Source organism: Poromitra crassiceps (assembly GCF_964638095.1).
Source record: "Poromitra crassiceps genome assembly, chromosome: 21".
Taxonomy (NCBI): domain Eukaryota; kingdom Metazoa; phylum Chordata; class Actinopteri; order Beryciformes; family Melamphaidae; genus Poromitra; species Poromitra crassiceps.
In genome coordinates this window covers 17924118-17951534 of record NC_139638.1, presented here as the reverse complement: position 1 = coordinate 17951534, position 27417 = coordinate 17924118, and the positions used below count along the sequence as shown (strand labels likewise).

The window sequence follows — 27417 nt, the reverse complement described above, 5'->3', positions numbered from 1 at the left end:
TTGACAGGTGTTCAAGGTAGTCTGGTCTAAACAGGATGGCGCCTTCCGTGGACATCGCTCGCTGCAATAATAGCGGGGTGTCGTCGTCGGTCTTTGTGTTCACATCGCACGCCTTTTGAGCAACAATCATGGCATACCGATCCTTTCTGAATCGTCATTATTAATGGACAATACATTATTCGGTCGGCGAGCGTTAATTGGTTAAGGGGTTTAGACGAGATGACTCGGTAAAGATGTGGTGATGATGTCGTAGGTAGGTTGTTCTCTGCAGTGAAGCCACATTGTAAAAAGGCCGGACGGGAGGACGTGGAGGAGGAGGTTTTGGTGGGCAGCAGATACAAAGATGGAGTTCCGAAGTGAGGAGATGTGCTTGGCGCAGCTGTTCCTGCAGTCCGGCTCGGAATATAACTGCATCAGTGAGCTCGGAGAGATGGGACTGGTCGAGTTCCGAGATGTAAGTATGTACTTAGGCTATACACGGAATGATAACCGACGATGCACAAAACACATTCGCCATTTATTCCCTATATACCGGCCTGTTTCAAAATAGGCTACTGTGATCGTTACCAGATAGAACGATGTAATAAATGTGTAGTCACGTTACAGTAGGCAGGTAGGGTAGCGCTCTCTCTCTCTCTCTCTCTCTCTCTCTAGCACTCTCTCTCTTTCTTTCTCTCTCCCTCTCTCTCTCTCTCTCTCTCTCTCTCTCTCTCTCTCTCTCTCTCTCTCTCTCTCTCTCTCTCTCTCAATTTCAAAGAGCTTTATTGGCATGAAAATATAGTTATATTGCCAAAGCATATTAACAATAATACAACAATAAATATTATAATATATTTACAATCAAAACCCCTAATAAATAGTCATAACTCAAATACGATAATCAATCAACAAGCAAACAAACAGTCAGATAACTCTGTGTGTGTGTGTGTGTGTGTGTGTGTGTGTGTGTGTGTGTGTGTGTGTGTGTGTGTGTGTGTGTGTGTGTGTGTGTGTGTGTGTGTGTGTCTGGTAGTGGTGAGAGTCATTGAGTGAGTGGGAGAGAGACAGAGGAGATAAATAAGGAATTTGGCCTTGAAATATTCCACACTCCATTAGGGGATGGATTGGGTGAAATGTAGCCTCCAGCATCCAGCCAAAAACACAGAGTGAAGCTAGTTTGCAACATCCACTTTATTACAACAGTGTGAAAAGCATGACATCACATTTGATAACCTCAGGGCAGTGGCCGGTGTCTGCAGCCTCCTGACCGTGTGCTCCTCCTCTGGTTTCAGCTCAACCCAAGTACCAGCTCATTCCAGCGGCGCTTCGTCAGCGAAATCAAGAGATGCGAGGAGATGGAGAGGATTCTGGGTAAGACAGCACAGCAGCGGGGGGGACGCATCACGTGGGCGTACACCTGGGCAAAGTGTCATCTAGACCGCACACAGCTGACTGGCTGATCCAGTGCTGCAAAAAAACCTCAGAGACCTAGACGTTGTTTATTTGGCTATATGTAAAAACAGTTTGTCATCTGTGAGTGAGATACTGAGTTCACCCGAGAGCAGTGGTTCTCAAAGTGGGGCCCGGGGGCCTTGAGGGGGTCCCCGGCAAAAATGGCGATCATTTATTTATTGTCAAAATAATCATATCAGATGGGGACCGGACCCTGGGACTAAATCTTATCAAATGGGGGTCCGTGGTCTAATATGTGTCTGTTTAGGGGTCCTTGACGTGAAAATGTTTGAGAACCACACTGCACTACAGATGACTAGTGGGAACATTGTAGCTTTAACTTGCTTTCATGTTTCATTATTCACTTATAATATGTTTACTATACTTTCTCTGTGGACAGGATACCTTTTGAGAGAGATCCAAAAGGCCAACATAGCCGTTCCAGAAGAAGATGAAAGTCCAGTCGCCCCTCCGCCCAAACAAGTCCTCGAGATCATGGTCAGTTTGCTGCGTGTGTTGTGTCATTCATGTGTTTTCCACAAGTTAGTTGGGCTCGGGTCATTTCGTTGGACAGGTCGTGCTGATAGAGATCGATCACTCTGCTTCACAAAACAGTTTGCTTGGTCGTCGAGTGGAATCCTAAGGGAACTGTTTTTGTTGGCGGAGACTAATAAAAGGCAAAAATCATAATCTGTTGTCTCAAATGACTTGATAATTAGCTTTCTTTACTAGAACTCTTGTATAAAAGCAATGTCACACTCAAGGTTGCGCCGATACTGTGTATCGCAAGTCTGTAATTAGGAATGCACCCATCCACATTTTTTCACTTCCGATCCGATTCTGATACCTGAATTTAGATATCTGCCGATACCGATATTATGCCGATACCAATATTTTTCTTGAATATACAGTATAGGCAAAGATTTGGCCAATTAAAGATTTTTTTTAAATATACCTTGCAAAAAGCAGACAAAATTAAGAAAATATACAAGGCAAAGAAGGATACTATTATACATGGGCAAATTACAGCCAGCTGGAATTGCAAAACATTTTTTTATTTTATTTTTTTATTCCGATCCGTGAATTAGTGCCAGTATCGGCACCCGATATTGGATCGGATCGGCCCCATCCCTGATATTTAGTATAACAGCACCGAGCGAGCACTCCCTCTCATGTGACATTGCTTAATTGTGATTGATGATTGGTTATGTGATTTATCTATAAAATACATTTTAAGCACTGTGTCTATTAGGGGTGTCACGATACACTCAGTTCACGATACGATACGTATCACGATACTGGGTTCACGATAACGATACGATACGATACGATTTTAACAATATTTTTTTAAACTTGAATAATGACAATATATGACTGGAAAAGTAGTATTTTATTTGAAATGCACAAATACAAAACATGCTGTTGTGGGAAATTGTTATTACAATAACAACTAGAAAAAACATGAGATTGGAGATAAGGCTTATCTTGAAATAGAATGAGTTACACCGTCACTTAGATTTACTTTGAACTAAAAGGTTTCTCAGCAGTATAAATTCTCATTATGCATCTTCAGTTTTTCTTCAAACTCAAACAACAAGACTTTTCTTAATCTATTTTTTATGCATCTTCAGTTTTTCCTGTCAAGTAAACAGTTTTGCCAGAAACTCAATTGAATGGTTTCTCTCCTGTATAACTTCTCATGTGTCTCTTCAGAGACTTGTTCAACTGAACTACTTTCCACACATTGAACTTCAACAAACAAAGACGTTTCTTAGTCTATTTTTTGAAAAAAAAAAAAAAAAAAAAATTTTTTTTTTTTTTTTTTTCGATATGAGATTTCATCTCAACGATACATATCGTGACGTTTTACTATCGCGAAATTTCGTGGGACGATATATTGTGACACCCCTAGTGTCTATTGATGCCAATGGTGATAATGTCACGTATATGAGGCCACATTGTGTCCGTATTGTATCGTATCGTATTGGTTAACAATGTGCGCTGTTGAATCTTAGCAGCTCAAGTGAACCTGAGCAGCTTTTCCAGCTGGAGAATGACGAGTTAGGGGCCGTTCGTTTACACGGCAACGGTCCTAAAACATCAAACTTTTGTTGTGGTTTGGCCTTTTATTCTGCGTTTTTGGGGATCTGAAAACGCAAATGTCTGAAACCGGGTTCCAGAGTACAATCTTTAAAACACCACTGTTATGTCGCCGTGTGAACTGGCAATTATTCAATTGTTGTGAAAACTGTGACGCCACGTTACGTTTTCAGCCTAAAGGCACGAATAGAGGAACAGGAAATAGATCTCAACAGTCACGTGACACCTCGGCTCCAGAAGCGCATTTCGCCGGTCATATTCTGCAATGAGATTTTGGCACGCACAACACAGCATTTTCAATCGTTTTTGCAGATCCGCGTGCACGAGGATCGTAATCACAAACGCGGATCGAAAATGCCAAACCGCAACAAAAGTTTGCCGTTTTATGCAGCGAGTGTTGTCGTCTCTGAACGAGGCCTTTAGCTGCTGGTGGTGATGTAATGTGTGTGATGTTCAGGAGCAGCTGCAGAGGCTGGAGATGGAGCTCAGCGAGGTGGCCAGGAACAAAGAGAAGCTCCAGAGGAACCTGCTGGAGCTCACCGAGTACACGCACATGTTGAAGATCACGCGGACCTTCGTCCACAGCCGCTCGAGAGTGAGTGTGTTCCTGTTCAGCCTCTGTGTGACTCATCATGTATCTCCTCCGCTCTTCACTAAGAAACATCCTGTTTTCCCGTCTCTCTGTGATTTGTGACAGAGGTAGAAGTACTACTGCCTGCTTGAATTGATGACACAGCCACAATGCAGGACAAACAGCACCTGAGTCACACAGACTGCCGGTTCAAAAAAAGGGATCCAGGGAAGGTCAAGGCAACAATGATGTTTACGCCAGACAGACAGACAGACAGACAGACAGACAGCAGTGGCGCCGGAACGAGTTTGCAATAAGGGGGACACCATTTTTTTTTTTTTTTTTTTTTTTTTTTTGTAGTTTTATCGGCGCCCGTGAGGGCGCCGACGAAAAATTGACGTTTCTATGGACGTTTGGATGATTTTTAGCCATATTTAGATGAATATCTCATTTTAAATTAACATTAGGATTATACTGTAGTGATGTAATTATTCAGTATTTTTCCTTTTCTCACTCACTTGGTGACCTGCTCTCCCTTTAGGTCATTTCATAATTACACTACAACAGACAGCAACACAGGCAGAAACACTGAACTTATTATTATTATTATTATTATCACTTCGAAACACAGTGCAAAACTTGTCATCTCAACACAAAAATAAAATAACAATAACCGTATACGATTATAGCAGCAGCCAATGACAGTGAGTGCAGTACAGAGTCCAGGTCTGTCTGTCTCTCAGGTGTAATAATCCCACAATGATCACGGCTTTAACAAGTGTCACAGGCTGTGTAAACAGTGTAAAGTGGGCTCTCTGTAACTTGATCCCTGGGTCTGTCTGTCTCAGGTGTAATAATCCCACAATGATCACGGCTTTAACAATCATCACAGGCTGTGTAAACAGTGTAAAGTGGGCTCTAAGCATCAGGGGCAGTTGGCCCCTCAGATTTAAAAAAAAAAAAAAAAAAAAAAAAAAATTTTTTTTTTTTTTTTTTAGGGGGACCAAATTTTAAGGGGGACAAAATGTCCCCATGTCCCCCTTGTTCCGGCGCCAGTGACAGACAGGCAGACAGACAGACAGACAGGCAGACAGACAGACAGACAGACAGACAGACAGACTGGCAGGCAGACAGACAGACAGACAGACAGACAGACAGGCAGGCAGACAGACAGACAGACACAGACAGACAGACAGACAGACAGACAGACAGACAGACAGACAGGTAGACAGACAGACAGACAGACAGACAGACAGACAGACAGACAGACAGACGGGCGTTCGGGAAATTAAACATTGCATTCCAAAGTGTAAACGGCACAGTGGCACAGTGGGTTTGCACATATTAAAAGCACTCCACCACCGCAGAGACCCGGGGTTCAATTCCCGGGAAGCGGTACTTCCGGTTTGGTCAGACGTTCCTACAGACACAGTTGGCCGATCGTGTCGGCAGGTGGGAAGCCAGTGGGGTATGTGTCCTGGTTTGCTGCACTAGCGCCTCCTCTGGTCGGTCGGGGGGCACCTGTTCGTGCGGGGGGGGGGGGGGGGGGGGGGGGGGGGGGGGGACTGGGGACTGGGGAGGGGACTAGCGTAATCATCCCCGTGAAATGCCTCGCTGTCAGGTGAAAAGAAACAGCTGGCGACTGCACTTGCGTCGGAGGAAGCATGTGCTAGTCTACGGCTCTCCGCAGATTGACAGAGGGGGCAGAGCAATGACTGGGACAGCAGGGGGAAATGGCCAAGTATAACTGGGTAGAAAATGGGAGAAAAATGTGATGATAAAAACAGCACAGCAAAGCAGAAACTTAATGTAACATCTCATAAATAAAACGTGTTCTTTATATATTCAGCACGAGGCTCTTGGCCCGCAGTATGAAGAATTCCCCACTATGGAGACAGACTCTGTGACCGGATGCACCAGTATGCAGAGACTCGGAGCCAAGCTGGGGTGAGCTTTAAAGGAAACGTTCGCCCAAAAATGAAATTTCTGCCATCATCTATACTCACCCTCATGCCAGTTGAAACTAGGGATGTCACGATACTAGAATTTCTACTTTGATACCGATACCCAGGAAAATATCGATATTCGATACCATTTTCGATACCACAGGGAGGGGTTGGATGACGACGCATCAAGAGGCATAAAAATAAAGTTAGACAGATGGACGGACAGACGCACACTTCTCCATAATCTACGCCTGATAAAACTTTGAATTTACACAGCAGATTATCCCTGCTGTAGCCATCAGAACACATTTAGCTTGTTGAAGGAACAGATACCCGCCAATGATGGGGAGGGAAAAATCAGTGATTTTTCATTAAAAGAAAGCACTGATGGTATCAAAACTGTTGCAAATAAGTATTGTATCCATTTCCAATTTTCAGTATTGATACTTTCGATACTATCGATACCTGATGCAAATGAGTATTGTATCCGATTAAAATTTTCAGTATTGATACTTTTCGATAGCCTACCATCGATACTTTTGACAACCCTAGTTGAAACCCAGGTGAAGTCTGTCCATAGAACACACGGGGAGTTTGCCAGCACAACGGGAGAGAAAACAGTCACCATTGACTTCAGTACAGTACAATAGAACTTTCAACTGGCACGAGGGGTGAGTAGTAGGCGATGGCAGAATTTTCATTTTTGGGTGAACCGTTCCTTTAATACCTATCATTCAGTCACACAACAAGAATTGGGCGACACGATGAAGGTTTCGATGCTAACGCTGAACTCGGGACCTGCAGGTTTGTGTCAGGCCTGATCCAGCGGGTGAAGGTGGAGGCGTTTGAGCGCATGATGTGGAGAGTGTGTAAGGGCTACACCATCCTCAGCTACGCCCAGATGGACGAGAGCCTGGCCGACCTGGACACTGTGAGTTGAATTGACTTTCTTTTTGATTGAGATCAGAGAAATGTGTGTGCTATCCATTCTGCCTTGTAAAACCAAACAGCTGGAACGACTTTTTTGTGTCTTAGAAGAAAAACGCCACAACAACCATATCAGTAAAAATGATCATCACTAAATGATATTAAATGATACTAATTCTGATAGACGTTGGAGCACACAATCACTGGCCATTTATAGTATATATATATATATATATATATATATATATATATATATATATATACCGTAAATTCCGGACTATAAGCCGCACCGGAGTATAAGCCGCACCTGCAAAGTTGACTGTTTTTTACATATATAAGCCGCACCGGACTATAAGCCGCGGGTGTTTTAATGGTATTTTTTTTTTTTTTTTTTTTTTTTTTTTATTGTGTTTTAATGTTTAATTACCATATGTAAGGGTTCATGCACAGAGGGGATTGTCGGGAAAGAGATGGCTGTTTGAGGAAGCTCCCATTTATTAACATTTCAACAAAACAACATAACACAACACCACCTGTGTTTCTTTTTTACAGTGCACACAGTGTCATACAGTGTCATACAGTGTGGTGAAAAGAGGGCAAGAGAGGAAATTAAAACAGAAGTGGATTTATAGTTAGAAAGAGTGCTAAAGAAGAGAGAATTCCGTTTTTTTTTATTTTTTTTTATGAAAAAATCCATAGATAAGCCGCACCGTTATATAAGCCGCAGGGGCCAAAAAGGCCAAAAAATGGGAAAAAAGCTGCGGCTTATAGTCCGGAATTTACGGTATATACAGTATATGTATATAGGCCTCACTCACTAAGTTGGTATGCAGCCTATCCTTTCTCTCCCCAGAGGGCTTTCATAGTCCACTTCCCAGGCTGATTCCAACTCCGCTCACGTGTGCTCCGTCAGTAGCTAACGAATGACGCTCTCCATGGTGCTGAACATGTGTGTTCACTCATTTTGGCCCATTTAGTCGGCCCTAATGATCTCATTCAAATATAAGGCCCTGTCCCCTGTCACCGTCTGTTCGGGACCCCTGCTGGTGCCTGTGCCAAATGCCATCAGGCCGACGGTGTCCGAGGAAAATTAAACAGAGACACATACATACAGAGATACATACATACATACATACATACATACATACATACATACATACATACATACATACATACATACATACATACTGTACGTAGTAAGTGGTAACTCTATTGTCACTATTACAAGTACGATGAAAATATATTTGGAGCAGAGCCCTAGATGCCAGTGACAAAAAAAAACAAATACACCCAGATACATAGGTTTGCTAATTTATGCTAATTTATTTGTAAGATATTGTCTGTGCCCTTTTTGCCAACAAAATATGATGAAGTTACTGGGAAAAAGGGGGGGGGGGATACATCTTAATGCCATTTTTACTCATTTACTCTTTGGCATTTCCGGCCAGTGTTGTATAACCTATAACATGCCTAATATGTGTGTGTATTTCAGGGCGAGATCAACAAAAGCGTTGTGTTTCTCATCTCATTCTGGGGTGACCAGATTGGACAGAAAGTTCAAAAGATCTGTGATTGGTAAGTTGTCCATCATCACCACACGGCGACTTGATCTGAGCACAGTTTGTTGCTATCATAGAGACAGTCGGCATGTCTGGGAACGCCCACAAAATGTTAAATGGCTGGCGCGCGAGTGGGGTAAAACCGCCGATATATCTCTTGGGCTGACTCACCAAAAGACGGTGCTGCGGCTCTAAACTACAGGTTTGGGGGTTCTAGAGCAGAACACAAGACATCTGCTCAGATGTGTGTTTACTGCAGTGGTTAAATCCCCGATCGTGTCTGCCAGGGCTGGGCTATCAGCTAAATTCTATCTTTGCTGAATGGATAGAACGGGGTTTTTTACCCCACCCTGACCACGCCCCCAGGCTAACCCAGCGTCTATTGTGGGCGTTCCTAGAGCCTGTATGGGCGTTCCCAGACATGCGGACTGTCTCTGTATGTGAAGCCGCCTGGTGTCAATCTGCCTGCTGTCATCATATCCGTCTGCTTTGGTGTCTCTCAGTTACCACTGCCATCTTTATCCACACCCTGAGAATGATGAGGAGAGAGCCGACGTGATGGACAGCCTAAGGACACGCATCCAAGACCTTAACAATGTAGGACTGATCAATCTTTTACCTCATTACAGTTGGTCTGGGTAGTGTAGTAGATTCCCTGCCTACCAACATGAGGGTCGCAGTTTCGCGCCCCCGTTTTACCTCTGGCTTGGTCGGGCATCCATACAGGCACGATTGGCTGTGTCTGCGGGTGGGAAACCGGCTTGAGGGTATGTGTCCTGGTCGCTGCGCTAGCGCCTCCTCTGGTTGGTCGGGGCAGAAGGGAACTGGTGGGAAAATGTTCCGTCCTGCCGGTGAAGCTCCCCGCTGTCAGTTGAAAAGAAGCGGCTGGCAACTGTGCATGTGTCGGAGGAAGCATGGTGCCAGTCTCTCCCCAGATCGGTAGTAGGTGGTGCAGCGGCCGGGGCAGCAGGAGGGGTGGGGGGGGGGGGGGGGGGGATTGGACAAGTTCAATTTGGGAGAAAATGGGGGGGGGGATCAGGAAAAAAAAGACAGTTGATCCAGAATAACATCTAACTGACACATTCAAACACTTTGAATACATTTGGGACTGAGCCCAAGTAATGTAGGGCTGGACCAGGCATGAACATTGCATGTATTTTACCCTACACAACAATTTGGGTAGCATTTGGGGCACTCTACTGCGTTACAAGCCAAGTCAGTCAATAACATAGCCTTGGTCTCACTGCACCCGTCTACAAATCAAAAACTCACCTTCGATACCTGTATATCTGATAATAAAATAAAACCCAAGTGCAATAACTACTAAATATTGCAATTTGTGCAATAATCAAATAATCCACTGACTGGACCTAATGCACCTTACTCTTTATTAGTATAACTCTTATTATTACTCACACTGATGTATAATATATTGTGTACCTCACATATTTCACTTTTTACTCAATGGTAGCCTACTTGATAAGGATTGTAGGAGAAGGCACATTTGTCAAGTCAAGTCAAGTCAAATTTATTTATATAGCACTTTTCATACACAAAGGCAATTCAAGGTGCTTTACAAAAAAATAATTGAAAAAACAAGCAGCAAAGCAATGCATATATAAAAAAAAGCACAGAATATATACTCAAATTAACAAGCATGAAACATTATTTCTGTTTTAAATAAGTTACAAGGCATTCTTCAGTATTATTATTACATGTACAGTCCATTTGTTGGAAATGTACAGGAAAAAAAAATAAAATAAAAAAAATTACAGGCCGAATACAGGTTTATTCTGCCGTGCTGGAGAGAGGCAGTAGTTTAGTAGCAGTTAAAGGCAAGAGTAAACATAAAGGTCTTTAGCTTGGATTTAAAAATAGGCAGAGTAGGGGCAGATCTAATGTGTTCAGGGAGTTTGTTCCAGTTATGAGAGGCATAGTGGGAGAACGCGGCTTCACCATGTTTTGATTTGGTCCTCGGGACAATTAGTAGACCAGTGCCTGAGGATCTCAGGGATCTGGATGGTTCATAGTGTAGAAGCATTTCAGAGATGTAGTGTGGGCCTGACCCGTTGAGAGATTTGTAAACTATTAGCAGAATTTTAAAGTCTATTCTAAGATTTACTGGCAGCCAATGCAGGGATTTGAGAACTGGTGTAATGTGTTCAGCTTTCTTGGTTCTTGTTAGAACTCTAGCAGCCGCATTCTGAATGAGCTGTAGTTGTTTAATAGCTTTTTTGGGAAGACCATTGAAAGACTGTTGCAGTAGTCTAGCCTGCTAGAAATGAAAGCATGAATTAGTTTTTCAAGATCTTGTTTGGACATATAGCCTCTAATCCTTGCTATATTTTTTAGATGATAGAAGGCAGATTTTCTTATAAGCTTGATGTGGGAGTTGAAATTTAGATCAGAGTCAATAATAATGCCAAGATTTTTTACCTGGTCCTTTGGCTTCAAAGATAGGGATTCGAGGTGAGCAGTAACTTTGAGCCTATCTTCTTTTTTGCCGAAGACAATTATCTCTGTTTTGTCTTTATTAAGTTGGAGAAAATTCTGGCACATCCAATCATTAATTTGCGCAAGGCACTGACACAGTGTCTCTATGGGGGCATAGTCATCCGATGAGAGGGCTATGTAAAGTTGGGTGTCATCTGCATAGCTATGGTAAGCTATTTTGTTTTTTTGCATAATTAGGCCTAGAGAGAGCATATAAAGGTTAAATAGGACAGGACCTAAAATTGATCCTTGGGGTACCCCACATGTCATTTTGGTTTGGTCAGATGTGTAGTTGCCAATGGAGACAAAGTAGTTCCTGTCTTGCAGATAAGATCTGAACCACTCTAGGACCGTGCCGGAAAGCCCGACCCAGTTTTCCAGTCTGTCCAGTAGAATTTCGTGGTCAACCGTATCAAAGGCAGCGCTGAGGTCTAGTAACACTAAGATTGATATTTGACCTGAATCAGTGTTCATTCGGATGTCATTTATAACTCTGATAAGCGCAGTTTCGGTGCTATGATGGGGTCGGAAGCCTGATTGGAAGGGATCTAGGAGGTCATTGGAGGATAGAAAGGTATTGAGTTGTTGGTAGACAGTTTTTTCGAGTATTTTGCTAATAAAGGGAAGATTTGATATTGGTCTGTAGTTGCTGATTATAGAGGGGTCGAGGCTACGCTTCTTTAGCAGGGGCTTAACAACTGCAGTTTTTAGAGATTTTGGAAAAATGCCTGTAAGAAGAGAGGTATTAATTATCCTCAGTATGTCGGTCGCCAGGCAACTGTAGACATTTTTTAGAAAGCTTGTTGGCCTCGTATCGTTTCTTCTAGTTTCTTGTGGTCAATGACATTGAACTGAGTCATGTTAATTGAGCACCTTTTCTGTGGGTGCGGCGGAGCCACATTTGTGGAAATAGTTAGTCTGATGTTTATAATTTTATCCCTAAAGAAGGTCGCAAATTCATTGCATTTGACATTGGATAGAAGATCAGGGGCAATTTGTGGGGGGGGGTTTGTCAGCCTGTCAACAGTGGCAAAAAGAGTGCGAGCGTCATTGGTGTTTTTGCTGATAATGTCGGAGAAGAAGAATTTTCTGGAATTTTTTAGTTCCTGGTTGTAGGAGTGAAGACTATTTTTATATACCGTAAATTCCGGACTATAAGCCGCGGCTTTTTTCCCGTTTTTTGGCCCCTGCGGCTTATATAACGGTGCGTCTTATCTATGGATTTTTTCAGAAAAAAAAAAAAAAATACAAATAAAATCTCTCTTTTTTAGCACTCTTTCTAACTATAAATCCACTTCTGTTTTAATTTCCTCTCTTGCCCTCTTTTCACCACACCGCGGACACTGTGTGCACTGTAAAAATAAACAACGGTGGTGTTGTGTTATGTTGTTTTGTTGAAATGTTACGGTAATACGGTAAATGGGAGCTTCCTCAAACAGCCATCTCTTTCCCGACAATCCCCTCTGTGCGTGACCACTTACATATGATAATTACGGTAAGCAAACGGCCACTCGGCCATCAACTCCCTCCCCCGACTACCAGGAGAAAATCACAAACTTCGGCGAATTCACACAAAGGAAGATCAAGGAATATTCCATCGAACCGGAGCAGATCATAAATATGGATGAAGTGCCTTTGACGTTCGACCTGCCACTCACTCGGACTGTTAACAAGAAGCGCCCTGGAGGATTCTTTCACCAAAAAAAAGCTTTGCTCGTTCTCGACAGCATGAGAACGAGCAGTAGAAGCAACACTCTCACTTACCATGGGGAAGGTACGCAGAAATTCACACGACGCAGCTTTCAAGTTGAAAGCAGTCAATCTCGCATTAAAAGAGGGAAACAGAGCAGCCGCGCGTAACCTGGGCATCGATGAGTCAATGGTGAGGCGTTGGACGGTGCAGCAGGAGGAACTGTCTCAGCACGGAATATTATAGGAGTGTGAAAACATCCACAATCACCAACGGGTTCCAAAACGCTGGACTGCTGCGGGATGAAGAGGATGACGCCGCCACAGCTGGCGCTGAGGGCCGTCAGAGGCTTCAGAGGCTGTTCGATGCCGACAGTGATGAAGAGGAGTTCGTTGGTTTTGAGTGACAATGAAGGAGAGAGGAGAGTGGTTGACGAAGCCACCCTGAACCTGTTCGTTTCCGACACTGAAGATGAGGACTTTGGTGGTTTCAGTACGCAGGAAGAAGAGGAAGACGAGGATTAGTGACTTGACTTCTCTGGTTACAGGTTTGCTGCACATATAGCCTATTGTTGTGTGATTTTGTCTGGGGATTAGTGACCTGACTTTTGTTTTGTTTTGTTGAAATGTTAATAAATGGGAGCTTCCCCAAACAGCCATCGCTTTCCCGACATTCCTCTCTGTGCACGAACCCTTTCATATGGTAATTAAACATCAAAACACCCGCGGCTTATAGACCGGTGCGGCTTATAGAAGAAAAAAATAGTCAATTTTGGTCCCGCGGCTTATAGACCGGTGCGTCTTATAGTCCGGAATTTACGGTATGTCATAATCGATGTGAAGTTTAGTTTTCCGCCATTTGCGCTCGGCTTTCCTACAATCTCTTTTTTTGTTATTTACAGAGGGAGCGTTTCTCCATGGTGCTTTTTTCTTACCGGAGATTAGTTTAGATCTAATGGGAGCTACAGCATCAATAGCCTTTAGGGTTTTAGAATTGAAGTTATCTAGGAGATCATTGACAGAGGCTGAGGTAGGGCTGCACGATATTGGAAAAAACTGACATTGCGATATTCCCCGCCCATGCGATATATATTGCGATATGAAAAAATACAGATTTTCACCAGATTACCAGAATAGCTCTATTTGAAAGAAAATAATATTTCTAGAATGATTGGGATGATTTTGTAGAGGAGTCCATCTGATTTTGGAGGGGAAATTACCATAAATTTCGGACTATAAGCCGCGGCTTTTTCCCCGTTTTTTGGCCCTGCGGCTTATATAACGGTGCGGCTTATCTATGGATTTTTTCGAAAAAAAAAAAAAAAAAATCTCTCTTTTTTAGCACTCTTTCTAACTATAAATCCACTTCTGTTTTAATTTCCTCTCTTGCCCTCTTTTCACCACACCGCGGACACTGTGTGCACTGTAAAAAAAAACACAGGTGGTGTTGTGTTATGTTGTTTTGTTGAAATGTTAATAAATGGGAGCTTCCTCAAACAGCCATCTCTTTCCCGACAATCCCCTCTGTGCATGAACCCTTACATATGGTAATTAAACATTAAAACACAATAAAAAAAATAAAAAAACATTAAAACACCTGCGGCTTATAGTCCGGTGCGGCTTATATATGTAACAAACAGGCAATTTTGCTGCTGCGGCTTATACTCCGGTGCGGCTTATAGTGCGGAAATTACGGTAGGTATTTTAATGTTTCTCAACCACTGGGCTGTGACCTACTGGTAGGCCTCAGAGCGTCATCTATCAGGGTGCATACACATTTTGACCAATGGATTTCCATGACTTACATACATGAAAAAGTGAGTTATGACATTCTACTTTAAAATGTCACTAGCCTATACTTCACTTAGTGTAATGCAGCCTTTAAAACCAGGGAAAGACAACATGTATGCTGTATCACCATATTACCATCCAACATCTAAGACCATAGTCTCAAATCACAATATGGATATAAATTTGATATATTGCCCACCCCTAATATTGAGTGCCAGAATCTACCTCCCAATGATGCTATTTGCAGAAAAACATTACCGTAAATTCCGGACTATAAGCCGCACCTTTTTTCCCGTTTTTTGGGCTTTTTTGGCCCCTGCGGCTTATATAACGGTGCGGCTTATCTATGGATTTTTTCCAAAAAAAAAAAAAATCTCTCTTTTTTAGCACTCTTTCTAACTATAAATCCACTTCTGTTTTAATTTCCTCTCTTGCCCTCTTTTCACCACACCGCGGACACTGTGTGCACTGTAAAAAACAACACAGGTGGTGTTGTGTTATGTTGTTTTCTTGAAATGTTAATAAATGGGAGCTTCCTCAAACAGCCATCTCTTTCCCGACAATCCCCTCTGTGCATGAACCCTTACATATGGTAATTAAACATTAAAACACAATAAAAAAAATAAAAAAAAATACCATTAAAACACCCGCGGCTTATAGTCCGGTGCGGCTTATATATGTAAAAAAATAGTCAACTTTGCAGGTGCGGCTTATACACCGGTGCGCCTTATAGTCCGGAATTTACGGTAGATTTAATTGATTATAATCACTGCTTTCAACTTCTTTCGTTCTTCTAACGTTTCAATAAATCAACAATGAAACACCGCTGCCACTTCACACATGGTTACTTCACACACTTGGTCTGACCCCCCTCCAGAAACTACCAAGTGGTACGCTCCGCATTTGGGGAGTTCCGGTTTTTGAGCGCACGCAGGGCAGTACAGAGACGAGGATTCACATGCAGCCGACCGGTGACAAACAATTCATTCGTGAAAAGTAATAAATATACATTTAATTGCCCAGCTATGTCTATTGTCTTTTTATTTTCACCGACATGTTTTGTGTAAATGAGTCGCTATGTATGATTACCTCTACCGTAACGTTACTGCTATCATCTGATGCATCATCAGACTGAGGGGGAGAGAGAGCTGCGGTGATACACGGACAACTTCTCAGTAATCACTTTAGCCTTCGTGTCATAAGTTGCGGTCTTGCTTTTTGGTGTTTCAAGAGTAAATATCTCCACTCCACGGACATGTTGACGGCCCCTGCGGCTTATATAACGGTGCGGCTTATCTATGGATTTTTTCCAAAAAAAAAAAAAAATCTCTCTTTTTTAGCACTCTTTCTAACTATAAATCCACTTCTGTTTTAATTTCCTCTCTTGCCCTCTTTTCACCACACCGCGGACACTGTGTGCACTGTAAAAAACAACACAGGTGGTGTTGTGTTATGTTGTTTTGTTGAAATGTTAATAAATGGGAGCTTCCTCAAACAGCCATCTCTTTCCCGACAATCCCCTCTGTGCATGAACCCTTACATATGGTAATTAAACATTAAAACACAATAAAAAAAAAAAAAAAAAATACCATTAAAACACCCGCGGCTTATAGTCCGGTGCGGCTTATATATGTAAAAAAATAGTCAACTTTGCAGGTGCGGCTTATACACCGGTGCGCCTTATAGTCCGGAATTTACGGTAGATTTAATTGATTATAATCACTGCTTTCAACTTCTTTCGTTCTTCTAACGTTTCAATAAATCAACAATGAAACACCGCTGCCACTTCACACATGGTTACTTCACACACTTGGTCTGACCCCCCTCCAGAAACTACCAAGTGGTACGCTCCGCATTTGGGGAGTTCCGGTTTTTGAGCGCACGCAGGGCAGTACAGAGACGAGGATTCACATGCAGCCGACCGGTGACAAACAATTCATTCGTGAAAAGTAATAAATATACATTTAATTGCCCAGCTATGTCTATTGTCTTTTTATTTTCACCGACATGTTTTGTGTAAATGAGTCGCTATGTATGATTACCTCTACCGTAACGTTACTGCTATCATCTGATGCATCATCAGACTGAGGGGGAGAGAGAGCTGCGGTGATACACGGACAACTTCTCAGTAATCACTTTAGCCTTCGTGTCATAAGTTGCGGTCTTGCTTTTTGGTGTTTCAAGAGTAAATATCTCCACTCCACGGACATGTTGAGTTACAGCAGCCAGCCTGCTGTATACTAGTGCGCTGCAAGCTGTGGACAAGTCCGCCTCCGCAATCACATCGTTTACAGACAGGCTACTGTCAGCAACGCAACATAAGCAAAAACAATTCAATTGAGCTCTCTGTGCATGTTCGTTGTGTTGAAGCTAAGCATTAAATGAGTGAGTACAGTAGCGGGGCATCTCTCTCCTTTGAGAGAACCTCATTTCACTCAGTAGGCTACCCCTAAAGTGAGAGTTTATCAAGCAACATGACGAGTTAATTTGCTTTTGACATCGCACGTCCTGCGATGTGACTATCGCGCATGCGCACATTGCGATGACGATGTGTAAACGATATATCGTGCAGCCCTAGGCTGAGGAGAGGGAAGGGGCCAGCGAGAAAGCCTCCATGAACCGTGTGCTAGTGCTCTCGTTGATGTGACGCTTTTTGATGGTTTTTGACTGAGTAAGAGCGATAGGGGTGATCTTGAGTTCAAGAAAAATACAGAGATGGTCAGACAGAGCAACATCACTAGCTGAAAGAAACGATGACTCAAAGCCCTTGGTGATAAATAAATCTAGGGTATGGCCTCGATTGTGAGTGGGCCCAGAGACATGTTGTAACAGGTCAAAAGTGTCAAGGAGGTTATTCAATTCTTTGGTATTATTATCATTGGGGTTGTCAATATGAATATTAAAATCTCCTGCAATAGTTAAACAGTCATGTTCTATGGAGATTATAGAAAGGAGTTCTGAAAATTCATCGAAAAAACTACTAGAGTACTTAGGTGGTCTGTATATAATCAGTAGTAAAATAGAGGGAGAGCACTTCAGAACAGCGGCCAGATATTCAAACGATGAAAAGTCGCCAAACGATACCTGCTTGCATTGAAAAACATCAGAGAAAATAATAGCTACTCCTCCCCCCTTCTTACCGACTCTGGGGGCGTCAATGTAGTTAAAGTTAGGTGGGGCTGACTCATTAAGAACATATTCCCTGTTGTTTAGATCAAGCCAGGTCTCTGTGAGGAACATGAGGTCCAGTTTATGACTCGTAATCAGATCGTTTGTGATCGTTTGTGATTTGTGATATGTTATTGTATATAGGCTACCTAACTTCTATTTTATTGTTTTTACAGTCTATCCCTATGTCTCTTATAATGTCTCTATGTTTCTATTTTTCCCTCCCTGAGTGCGAGCAACTGTAGCATGACTCAATTCCCCCTCAGGGATCAATAAAGTTTTTCTGATTCTGATTCTGATCACACATCGCTATACAGTTGTTAACTTGAATCTAATACTGTATCGATCAAATTAAAGGTATTATATGCCTCTGTATTATAATGGAATTGTTTTACATGATCATAACTTGATGGAAGATTCCGTCACACTGGACTAACAGCTGAAAACAAAATAAAGTAAAATAAGCTGTAAAGCCATGGGTGCCGTGTCCTGTCTGGATCTGGGGTTTGGTTGGTGTGGGTGGGTGCTCTCTGCTGTCTACCTGTCTCTGACTTCCTCAATCTCTTCTTGTTCTTCCTATGATATTGATATGATTATGATATGATATGATATAAAATACAATTCACTTGTTTCATATTTGACTGGTATTTTCCTATTTGAAGGTGATCATGGTAGCACTGGTTTATGATGTATTGTCTCCCCTCCAGGTGCTGCACCGCACTGAAGACTATCTGAGGCAGGTTCTGCAGAAAGCCTCCCAGTCGGCCTTCACCTGGGTCGTGCAGGTGAAGAAGATGAAGGCTATCTACCATATCCTCAACCTCTGCAGCTTCGACGTCACCAACAAGTGTCTAATTGCCGAGGTGTGGTGTCCTGTTAGTGACCTGGCCAACCTGCGGGGGGCGCTGGAAGAAGGCTCGGTGAGTGGGGAAGTCCGTCGAATATGAATCCGCTGTGTAAAGTTAGTACCAGTTTTCCCATCATCCTCTTATGTTTTTGTTTCTGTTTGATCAGAGAAAAGGTGACGCCACCGTTCCGTCCTTCGTAAACCGCATCCCGAGTAACGACACTCCGCCCACCCTGTTAAGAACCAACAAGTTCACGTCTGGCTTTCAGAGCATTGTGGAGGCTTACGGGGTCGGAGACTACCGGGAGGCGAGTCCAGGTGAGAGCAGATTTTCCGTGTATGATCTGATGAGGCTATCTGCTCTATATCTCGGCCATTTTGTTTTGTGGGGTTAGTTTTTTTTTGATTCGTCAATTTTTTGTTGGAGGTTTTTCCTTCCCTATGCTTTGAGGGTCTAATGCTCGGTAGATTAGGACCTAATCTGCACAGTGAACACCCTCAGACCCTCAAAGCAGACACTAGATGGCGCTCTGAGACCCACCAGTGGTTGAGAATGGCTGTATTCGGCTATGTCAAATTGGTAGGCTTTTTCTGTCTCGATCAAATCTGCACTTGTGTGTCTTGTGCTTTTCCTGATGCTTGTCCAGACTCATGTCATTCTGTTCTTATGGTTGATTGTTGATCAGTTGGATCTAGTTAGGGCCATTCCCTGTAGAGTCTGATGTGATAAGGCCTGTATAGATATTAGATGAACAAACTTGAAACCTTGTTGAGCGCAGGTTTGGAGCACTTCAGAAGCAAGTGTGTTCAACGTGTCTCTCTGTTTGACAGCTCCCTACACCATCATCACGTTCCCCTTCCTGTTCGCCGTGATGTTCGGTGACCTTGGGCACGGGGCGGTAATGACGTTCTTCGCCCTGTGGATGGTGCTGACGGAGAAGAAGCAGAGGAAGAAACGATCCAGTAACGAGGCAGGGACTGCTTTTCCCCCTCTCATGTGTCACGTGGTGTTTTGTTGTTGTTCATCTCTTTCTCAGGGATGGTTTTTTGTGTTGCCCCTCAGGTCTGGATGATGTTCTTCGAGGGGCGCTATATCATCCTAATGATGGGGCTTTTCTCTGTGTACACGGGGCTGATCTACAACGACTGTTTCTCCAAGTCCATCAACATATTTGGCTCTGGCTGGAGTGTTCGGGCGATGTTCCTAAATCAGCAGTGGACGTGAGTCCTCAAAACAAATAATAATAATTAATGGGCCTTTATGTGCGTCAGTTTTTTCTCTCTCTCTCTAAAGTCTAATTGACACCTCCATGTTTACGTTGCAGAAATGAAACCCTCCAAACAAACGCTTTGCTGACGTTAGACCCCAATATCAGTGGCGTGTTCACGGGACCCTACCCATTTGGCATCGATCCTGTGAGTAAATCAGATGATACTGCACCTCAGCATATAGTCTAAAACAGTGGTCCCCAACCACCGGGCCGCGGACCGGTACCGGGCCGCAACGCATTTGGTACCGGGCCGCGAGCCGGGTCCAAAGATTTTTATTTATTTATTTTTTATAAACATAGGCTATAATATTATAGGCTGTGTGTGGTAGTTGAAACATAGTTTAAAGTTGACGTTTATTTATGTTTGTAGTTGAAACAAAAACATAAATACTGTAGGCTACATACAGTACAACACAAAAGGCTGTTATTTACCCTTTGTCGCCACCTGGTGAGTAAATATATATGTAACTAAAACCATTAAAATTGACAAGCGGTCCGCAACCTTTTTTTCCATGTATCTACCGGTCCTTGGCACAAAAGAGGTTGGGAACCCCTGAAGGCCCTTACACACCAAGAGTCATTTATTCGTGCGATTTATTCGCACGTCAGTAATATTTTTCGAACCTATGTCCAGTCAATGCAACCGTGCATATCAACGGCAAAATTTCACTGAACTAATTTGTGGCACGTTTTTCCCCCCGGATTTTAGCAAAGTTTTCACCTGTGACATAAACAGTTCTAGATAGGTAGACATAGACAAAAAATAACGTGTAGGCAATGATACTGTGATGGAGTCATGACTATAGGCGGCTACATAGGCGAGTTATATTTGTATGTGCATATTGGTAACCATAGGACCTGACGCAAGTCGCATCTACAAACTTGATTCAGAGGGAAATCACTAATGTCTCGATTATGAAATGACATCAAGTGATTCACTCTTCAGTTATAAAATGCTATATTACCTTCATTATCCTACTCCTCCTGGCACACATTTTGAACCAAGTTAGCTCGCCAAATGCGCTCAGCTTACCAAATGCACACCGCGGACACTGTTAAAACTGGACTTATTTATTATTACTTGTGATATTATTTGACCTCAGACAAACGGATAGCCAGTGTTCTGGGTCACTCTCTGGGACTCAACACTGTCCCACAGACATCCTGAAGTAGGTTGTGGTTTCAGCTCCTGTACCAAGCAGTGGAACTCTCCATGCTCTCTCCTCTCCTCAGAAGTCTTCTTCGCTGCTTGATGTTCACTCGTGTTTCCACGCCGCGATGATTTGCTTAGAACCGATTTAATTTAACCGCAAAAATTACATCTCGTTTTGTGCGAATATTTTGGACGAATAATTTGCCTGCGAATTATTCAGAATTTTCCTTATTTGTGTCGCTCTTGGTGTGCAACGACCTTTACTGACTCTTTTTGTCATATCATCTTCACTGATCTCAGTTTCTTTCTGGTCTTCTGGCAGATATGGAACATGGCGACAAATCGCCTGTCCTTCCTGAACTCTTACAAGATGAAGATGTCCGTCATTATCGGTGTCGTACACATGAGCTTTGGAGTGGTGCTCAGTGTCTTCAACCACCTGTGAGTGACTAGAGCCCCAAGTCCCTGGCACTTTCATTATGTCACTATTGTTACACACACACACACACACACACACACACACACACACACACACACACACACACACACACACACACACACCAGGGTAGGAAATTAAAGTTTTTTTAACAAGGGCTTTTTTTGCCCCTGTAAAATATTTTGGATTTTAAAAAGATAATTTTCGATCATTTCCAGGGACTAAACTAAACCGGAATGAAAAACTAGTGAGCAAGTGAGCTCGCTGGCCAGCTAGCTTGTGCTGTCTGTCACTGAGGTAAATAATGCTAGTAGAAGAAGGGGGGTGGGGGTTGTGTAGGTACAGTGCAGAACAAAATCTAGACACGCGTTGCAAATACTAGGGATGGGCATTTCTAGCAAAAACACTATTCGAAATTCGCTGGCCAAAGTCGACTTTTAATCGAAATTCGAAAATAAAAATAAAAATGTAAAAAAAATTAAAAATGTTTTTTTTTTTTTTTTTTTGTGTGAGTGAAATGTTGCATTGTCTCCCCTGATCTCTGAAGTCTAAGGCTTTATTAATTAATAGAAAAAGCTTCTGCTGTGGATTTTTAACTCAAACAAGCATTGCACCACTGAAGTAAAGAACATGTTACATGACATTGACATTTTCGAAAATAAAAAACAGTTTTGACAATCCTGAGTGGTTCATTAAATATTTAGTAGGCTCAGGTCTGAGTGCCAAAGGGGTGCCAAAGTCACCCCCTCTCCCTCTTCATGGGATTTCATCCGCCATTCATTTTTCCATAAACCTTGCTTAAAATGCTTATAAAAATTGTTTTACTTGCTCAAACCAAGCGATTCGACTATACTTAGAATCAGGGGAGACAATGCAACATTTCACTCACAAAAAAGAAAAAGAAAAACATTTTTTATTTTATTTTCGAATTTCGACTTTCAATAATAAAAGTCGACCTTGATAATTATCAAGTCGACCTTGATAATAACCTTGATACGATTATTCGAAAATTCTAAATTCGATGTCCATCCCTAGCAAATACAGAGTAATGTCTGTATCCATATACACAAGTTAACTTTATTTTAAGGGGGCATTTAAAAGCCCTGATCATCCCAATTTGAAGGGCAATTTTAGATTTTTTTACGGGCAATTTGCCCCGAGCCCCCGCTAATTTCCTACCCTGACACACACACACACACACACACATTAAACAGCACAAAACTCAAAGTAGTGGGAGTTAATTTCATGGGGACGTTAATGTTTGCTCACCGTGGACATCAGTGTCAATCTGTTTGGTATATTTAGAAATCAACATGCGTAGCCAAACAAAATAGAAGTTGAACGTTTTTTGATGGTACTTGTATCAGTATTACTATGATTTAAAAATAATTACGCTGTTTATTTATTCTGTAGCGTACACAGCTGTTTAGGTTAGTGTGTTGAGAGGCTCCAGTCATTATAATCACCACCTTCTTTGTTCTCTCCCTTCAGGCACTTCAGACAGAAATTTAATGTCTATCTGCTATTTCTCCCTGAGCTGCTCTTCCTGCTCTGTCTCTTTGGCTACCTGGTCTGCATGATTCTCTACAAGTGGATGGCGTTCAGTGCGCGCGACTCCTCCCTCGCCCCCAGCATCCTCATCCACTTCATCAATATGTTCCTCATGCAGGGAGCCGACGTGACTCCTCTCTACCCGGGACAGGTATGCCTTCATCACATCGTCTGAAATATGATCTGTTTATGGGGCTGCGTCTGCGTCGTGTAGAAGTAAACGCACTCGCCCACCACCGCCGAGACCCGGGTTCAATTCTTGGCGGCGCTCGGTCAGATGTTCCTCCAGACAAGGTTGTAGTGAAGCCACTCTATCTCAAGTCCAAGTGGAGCCTCGAGTCCTCAATGTTCAAGTCCAATTCAGAGTCACCAAAGAATATTCCAAGCCGAGTCCCCATTACCTAAGTCTGAGTAGTCTTGAGTCCAGTTACTGAACATGAGCTGTAAATCCGCATGTAGATGGAACACACGCATCTGCCCAAACTTAATAATATCACAATATGATTGATTGATTTGGATTGATTTCTTTATTTACGTGTCACACACCAATGGTGCCCAGCCCGTATAGGCTTATGAGACGCGACAAAAACAGATACAAAACTGTGGTTTACAATACTTCAGCTTCCATATTTCAGAATGCAAGATAGCAAACAAAAGGACACACGGTGTCATATAGAAAAATAGAACATATTCAATAGAAACCTATACAAACAGCATATGTTTTCTTCTTTCCCAGGCATTACTAATAAATTGAGCTATATCAAAGACTCTCTTATTAAAGAAAAATTCAAGTCTAGGCACATCCTGTAAGCAAAAAGCTTCTGGGTGAACAACACACACTTTTTCATACACTGTATGTCTCAGGTCATCGTACAGAGTGCAGTAAAACACAAAATTAATTTCATTTTCTATCTCCCCAAGGTCACAACATAAACACAGCCTGTCCTCTTCTGGAACTGCGTTGAATCTAGCGGTTTCTAACGCCAAAGGGAGAGTGCCGGATCTGAGCTGTGCACAGACTGACCTTTTGGCTCTTGTGAGATTCAGATACACACAAGGCTCGGTGCAGAAATCGTCTTTAATGAGAACGAACCAGTTTGAGCCAGATGTCGGCAGCCCATTTCTCTTTGTGTTTCAGAAAAAGTTTGTTTTTAAGTATGCAATCATAATACAGCTATCAATATCTGATGCCAAATTATTAGTCCTTATTACAAGAAACTACCCGAAAAAAGTGCTCAAGTCCAAGTCCTGAAAATGTGACCCGGACGACAACACCGCCTACAGGCACAATTGGCTGTGTCTGCGGGTGGAAAGCCGGTGAGGTGCGCGTAGCGCGCTACGTCCTGCTGGGGGAAACTCCTCGCTGAAGGTGAGGTGAAAAGAAGTGGCTGGTGACTGCACATGTATTGGAGGAAGCATGGTGCTAGTCTACAAGTCTCCCCAGATCGACAGAAGGGGTGGAGCAATGACTGGGACAGCAGGGGGAATTGGCCCAGTACAATTGGTGAGAAAAAAGAATATGAAAGAAATAAGTATATACCGTATATCAGAGGTTCTCAAATGTTTTTCAGCCAAGGACCCCTTACAAGGTAGAAAATAGACCGGGGACCCCCTCATTCTGATTTGTGATTTTGGGTTAAGCTTAATTGTTTCCACGGTAACGTGCTTGACTTTTAAATTGATAGGTTTGTTAGATTAGAACGTAATCCGTGAACCATTTTAGATTTAAAGCATAACATATTTTTGTTGAACTATGAAGCTATAATATAATATATTTGAGAACCACTGCTGTATATAATGTGTTTATCAGCTGTGCACTTGTTTGACCTCAGTGTTGTATGCACGTGTGTTATCTTGATTGCGCAGACCGGACTGCAGATCTTCCTCGTCGTGGTCGCCATGCTGTCAGTTCCTGTGCTGCTGTTAGGAAAACCTCTCTACCTCTACTGGCTGTACCGCGGTGGCAAAGGCCTGCGCAGACGCAGAGTGAGTGTGATGTCACTTCTGAGCATGTTGTCTGCTCGAGCACAACGAGCAGTAACATCCATACATTCCTTCAATACTGGTGATAATTAACGCTGTCATCATCTCACCTCAGGGTTATGAGAGGGTGAGGCGTGTAAGTGAGGACGACAACTCCACAGCACCGCCGTGTGAAGACGACGAAGAGGAGGGGCTTGATGAAATGAGCAGCAAAGACGCGATTCCCAAACAGGTGTCCTCTCCCTGGATGTCCAATATTGCATTTAAACCTGCAATATGCAAATCTTTTTCACCTTAGAATAACAAGAAATATTACAGTGTATATTAAATGACCTCTGGCTGTGACCCAGTGTATACATGCCTAAATCCCACCATTTGAATCAAATAGGCTTTTAAATGTGGGAGTTTTTGGGGGTGTATACCTGTGCTGTGGGTGTACGCATGGCCAGCGGTGAGCAGCCACAGTGAAACCATAGCTACAGCCACAATGGCACAAAGCAGGAGAAAAGAAGCAGAAAAAAATGTATAGAGAGGCAAAGTGACCGCCTACTTCCTGCCTACTTGACTGCCTACTTCCGACTTTAAAATAGCATCTAGCTTGAGGCTGAGGGAACCAGCATCAGAAGAAGCTGATGGGAAACACATCACATTTGCACTTGTGTTTTTACATTTGGACATTGGTCTTGTCTGCTGCATGATTAGCTTCAGAGCCAAAGTGAAACGTCACTTCCTGCTTCAGCACTGTACCAGAGATTTTCATCCGCCATTTATTTTCCCTTAGACATTTCGTAAAATGCTTATAAAAATAGTTTTACCTGTTCAAACCAAACGGTTCAGCTATATTTAGAATCGGGAGAGACCATAGACCATTTCACTGTGACCAAAACAACAACGCAGAAAAAATATTTTCTTTAAATCTGCGATTTTTGTAACGTTTTGGTCCGAGTGAAATGTTATGTGATCTCTCCTGTTTCTAAATATATCTGAACCATTTGTTTTGAACCAGTAAAACTACTTTTTATAAGCATTTTACCACATGTCTATGGGAAAATAAATGGCGGATGAAAATCTCTGGTACAGTGCTGAAGCAGGAAGTGACGTTTCACTTTGGCTCTGAAGCTAATCATGCAGCAGACAAGACCAATGTCCAAATGTAAAAACACAAGTGCAAATGTGATGTGTTTCCCATCAGCTTCTTCTGATGCTGGTTCCCTCAGCCTCAAGCTAGATGCCATTTTAAAGTGGATGGCTTTTGAAGATGAGTGAGAAGTGTTGGAGTGTAAACCTGCCCAGCTGAGGAGGAGGAAGGCGGGACTAGCCAGCCTCTAGGTGGAAAGTTGCATAATTGTAGCTGTGTGATCTCTACATAAACTTAATACTTTATTAAAACGGAAAATCCATTCTGATGCACCTGATTTGTTTGTTTTTTTATTCACTGATCAATACCAATTAAGCGGGTATGTTATGTATTATTTTGTCTTGCAGTTTGACTTGGCAGATGTACTCCTGCACCAGGCCATCCATACCATAGAGTACTGCTTGGGCTGCATTTCCAATACTGCCTCCTACCTGCGTCTCTGGGCCCTCAGCTTGGCTCATGCCCGTAAGTGCCGTCTGTTTTCTAATACCTTCTACTTTGTATTTCATAAACGTGCGCTTGTGTGTGCATTTTACATGTGCCAACATGTGCTGTGTTTTGACTCTTTTTAGAGCTGTCAGAGGTGTTGTGGGGGATGGTGATGCGCCTCGGTCTGAGGATCACCACCAGACTAGGAGTGCTGGTTCTGGTTCCTGTGTTCGGCCTCTTCGCCACGCTCACCGTGTCCATCCTGCTGGTCATGGAGGGTCTGTCGGCCTTCCTCCATGCCCTCCGCCTCCACTGGTGAGTCACTCACAGCTATGAACTCATTCTTCATTGACTTGTATCACCATTGTTCATCTCTTCAGTCTCCTAACTGCACTTCACCTTGTTACACAATCATTCGTCCATCATTAGAGTTCTGTTGCTTACATGAGCACTACATTTCAGGGTCGAGTTCCAGAACAAATTCTACCATGGGACAGGGGTCAAGTTTGTCCCCTTCCACTTCTCACTTTTGCCCTCCATTTTCGAGCAAGACGGCTTGCTGTAACAAGAGTGACTCTGATACGGTATATGAGACGTGGGAGCGTTGAGCATTGAGACGTTGTGTCTGGGAAGGATGCTGGAAGTTGGAACAATTCACACTGTGATAACGACAAAAAACCTTCAAGACAACGGATTGAAACTCACTGTTGTAGCAAATATTTCCACCACGACCATTTTTAAAATACTATCGGCTGCACTGACTGCCTTACCACCGTATCCAGCAAACCTCTGAATACGCAGGGGTTCAAAATTCTTAATCTGTTACCAATTTAATTTTGTAGGCGAGATATCGCGAAACACTGCTTGTCACGCAATTGGGTGAATTTATTTGCATTGTGCTGTGTAAAATAGTTTTGTATTATTTACTACGTGG

At 42.7% G+C, this 27417-nt stretch overlaps 1 protein-coding gene across 1 annotated transcript; it reads left to right on the top strand.

Moving 5' to 3' along the window:
- Nucleotides 1-343: 343 nt before the first annotated feature.
- atp6v0a2a (ATPase H+ transporting V0 subunit a2a) lies at nt 344-27048 on the top strand (the record flags this gene model as incomplete). Its single annotated transcript, XM_083657914.1, has 20 exons — nt 344-454; nt 1272-1350; nt 1832-1929; nt 3989-4126; nt 5952-6049; nt 6853-6979; nt 8468-8550; nt 9038-9131; nt 18383-18595; nt 18690-18840; nt 19354-19493; nt 19586-19743; nt 19848-19938; nt 21269-21387; nt 22874-23084; nt 24800-24919; nt 25032-25148; nt 26402-26519; nt 26627-26798; nt 26946-27048. The coding sequence occupies 20 exons, from the start codon at nt 344-346 to the stop codon at nt 27046-27048; spliced, it is 2541 nt and encodes an 846-aa protein (XP_083514040.1).
- Nucleotides 27049-27417: the final 369 nt, after the last annotated feature.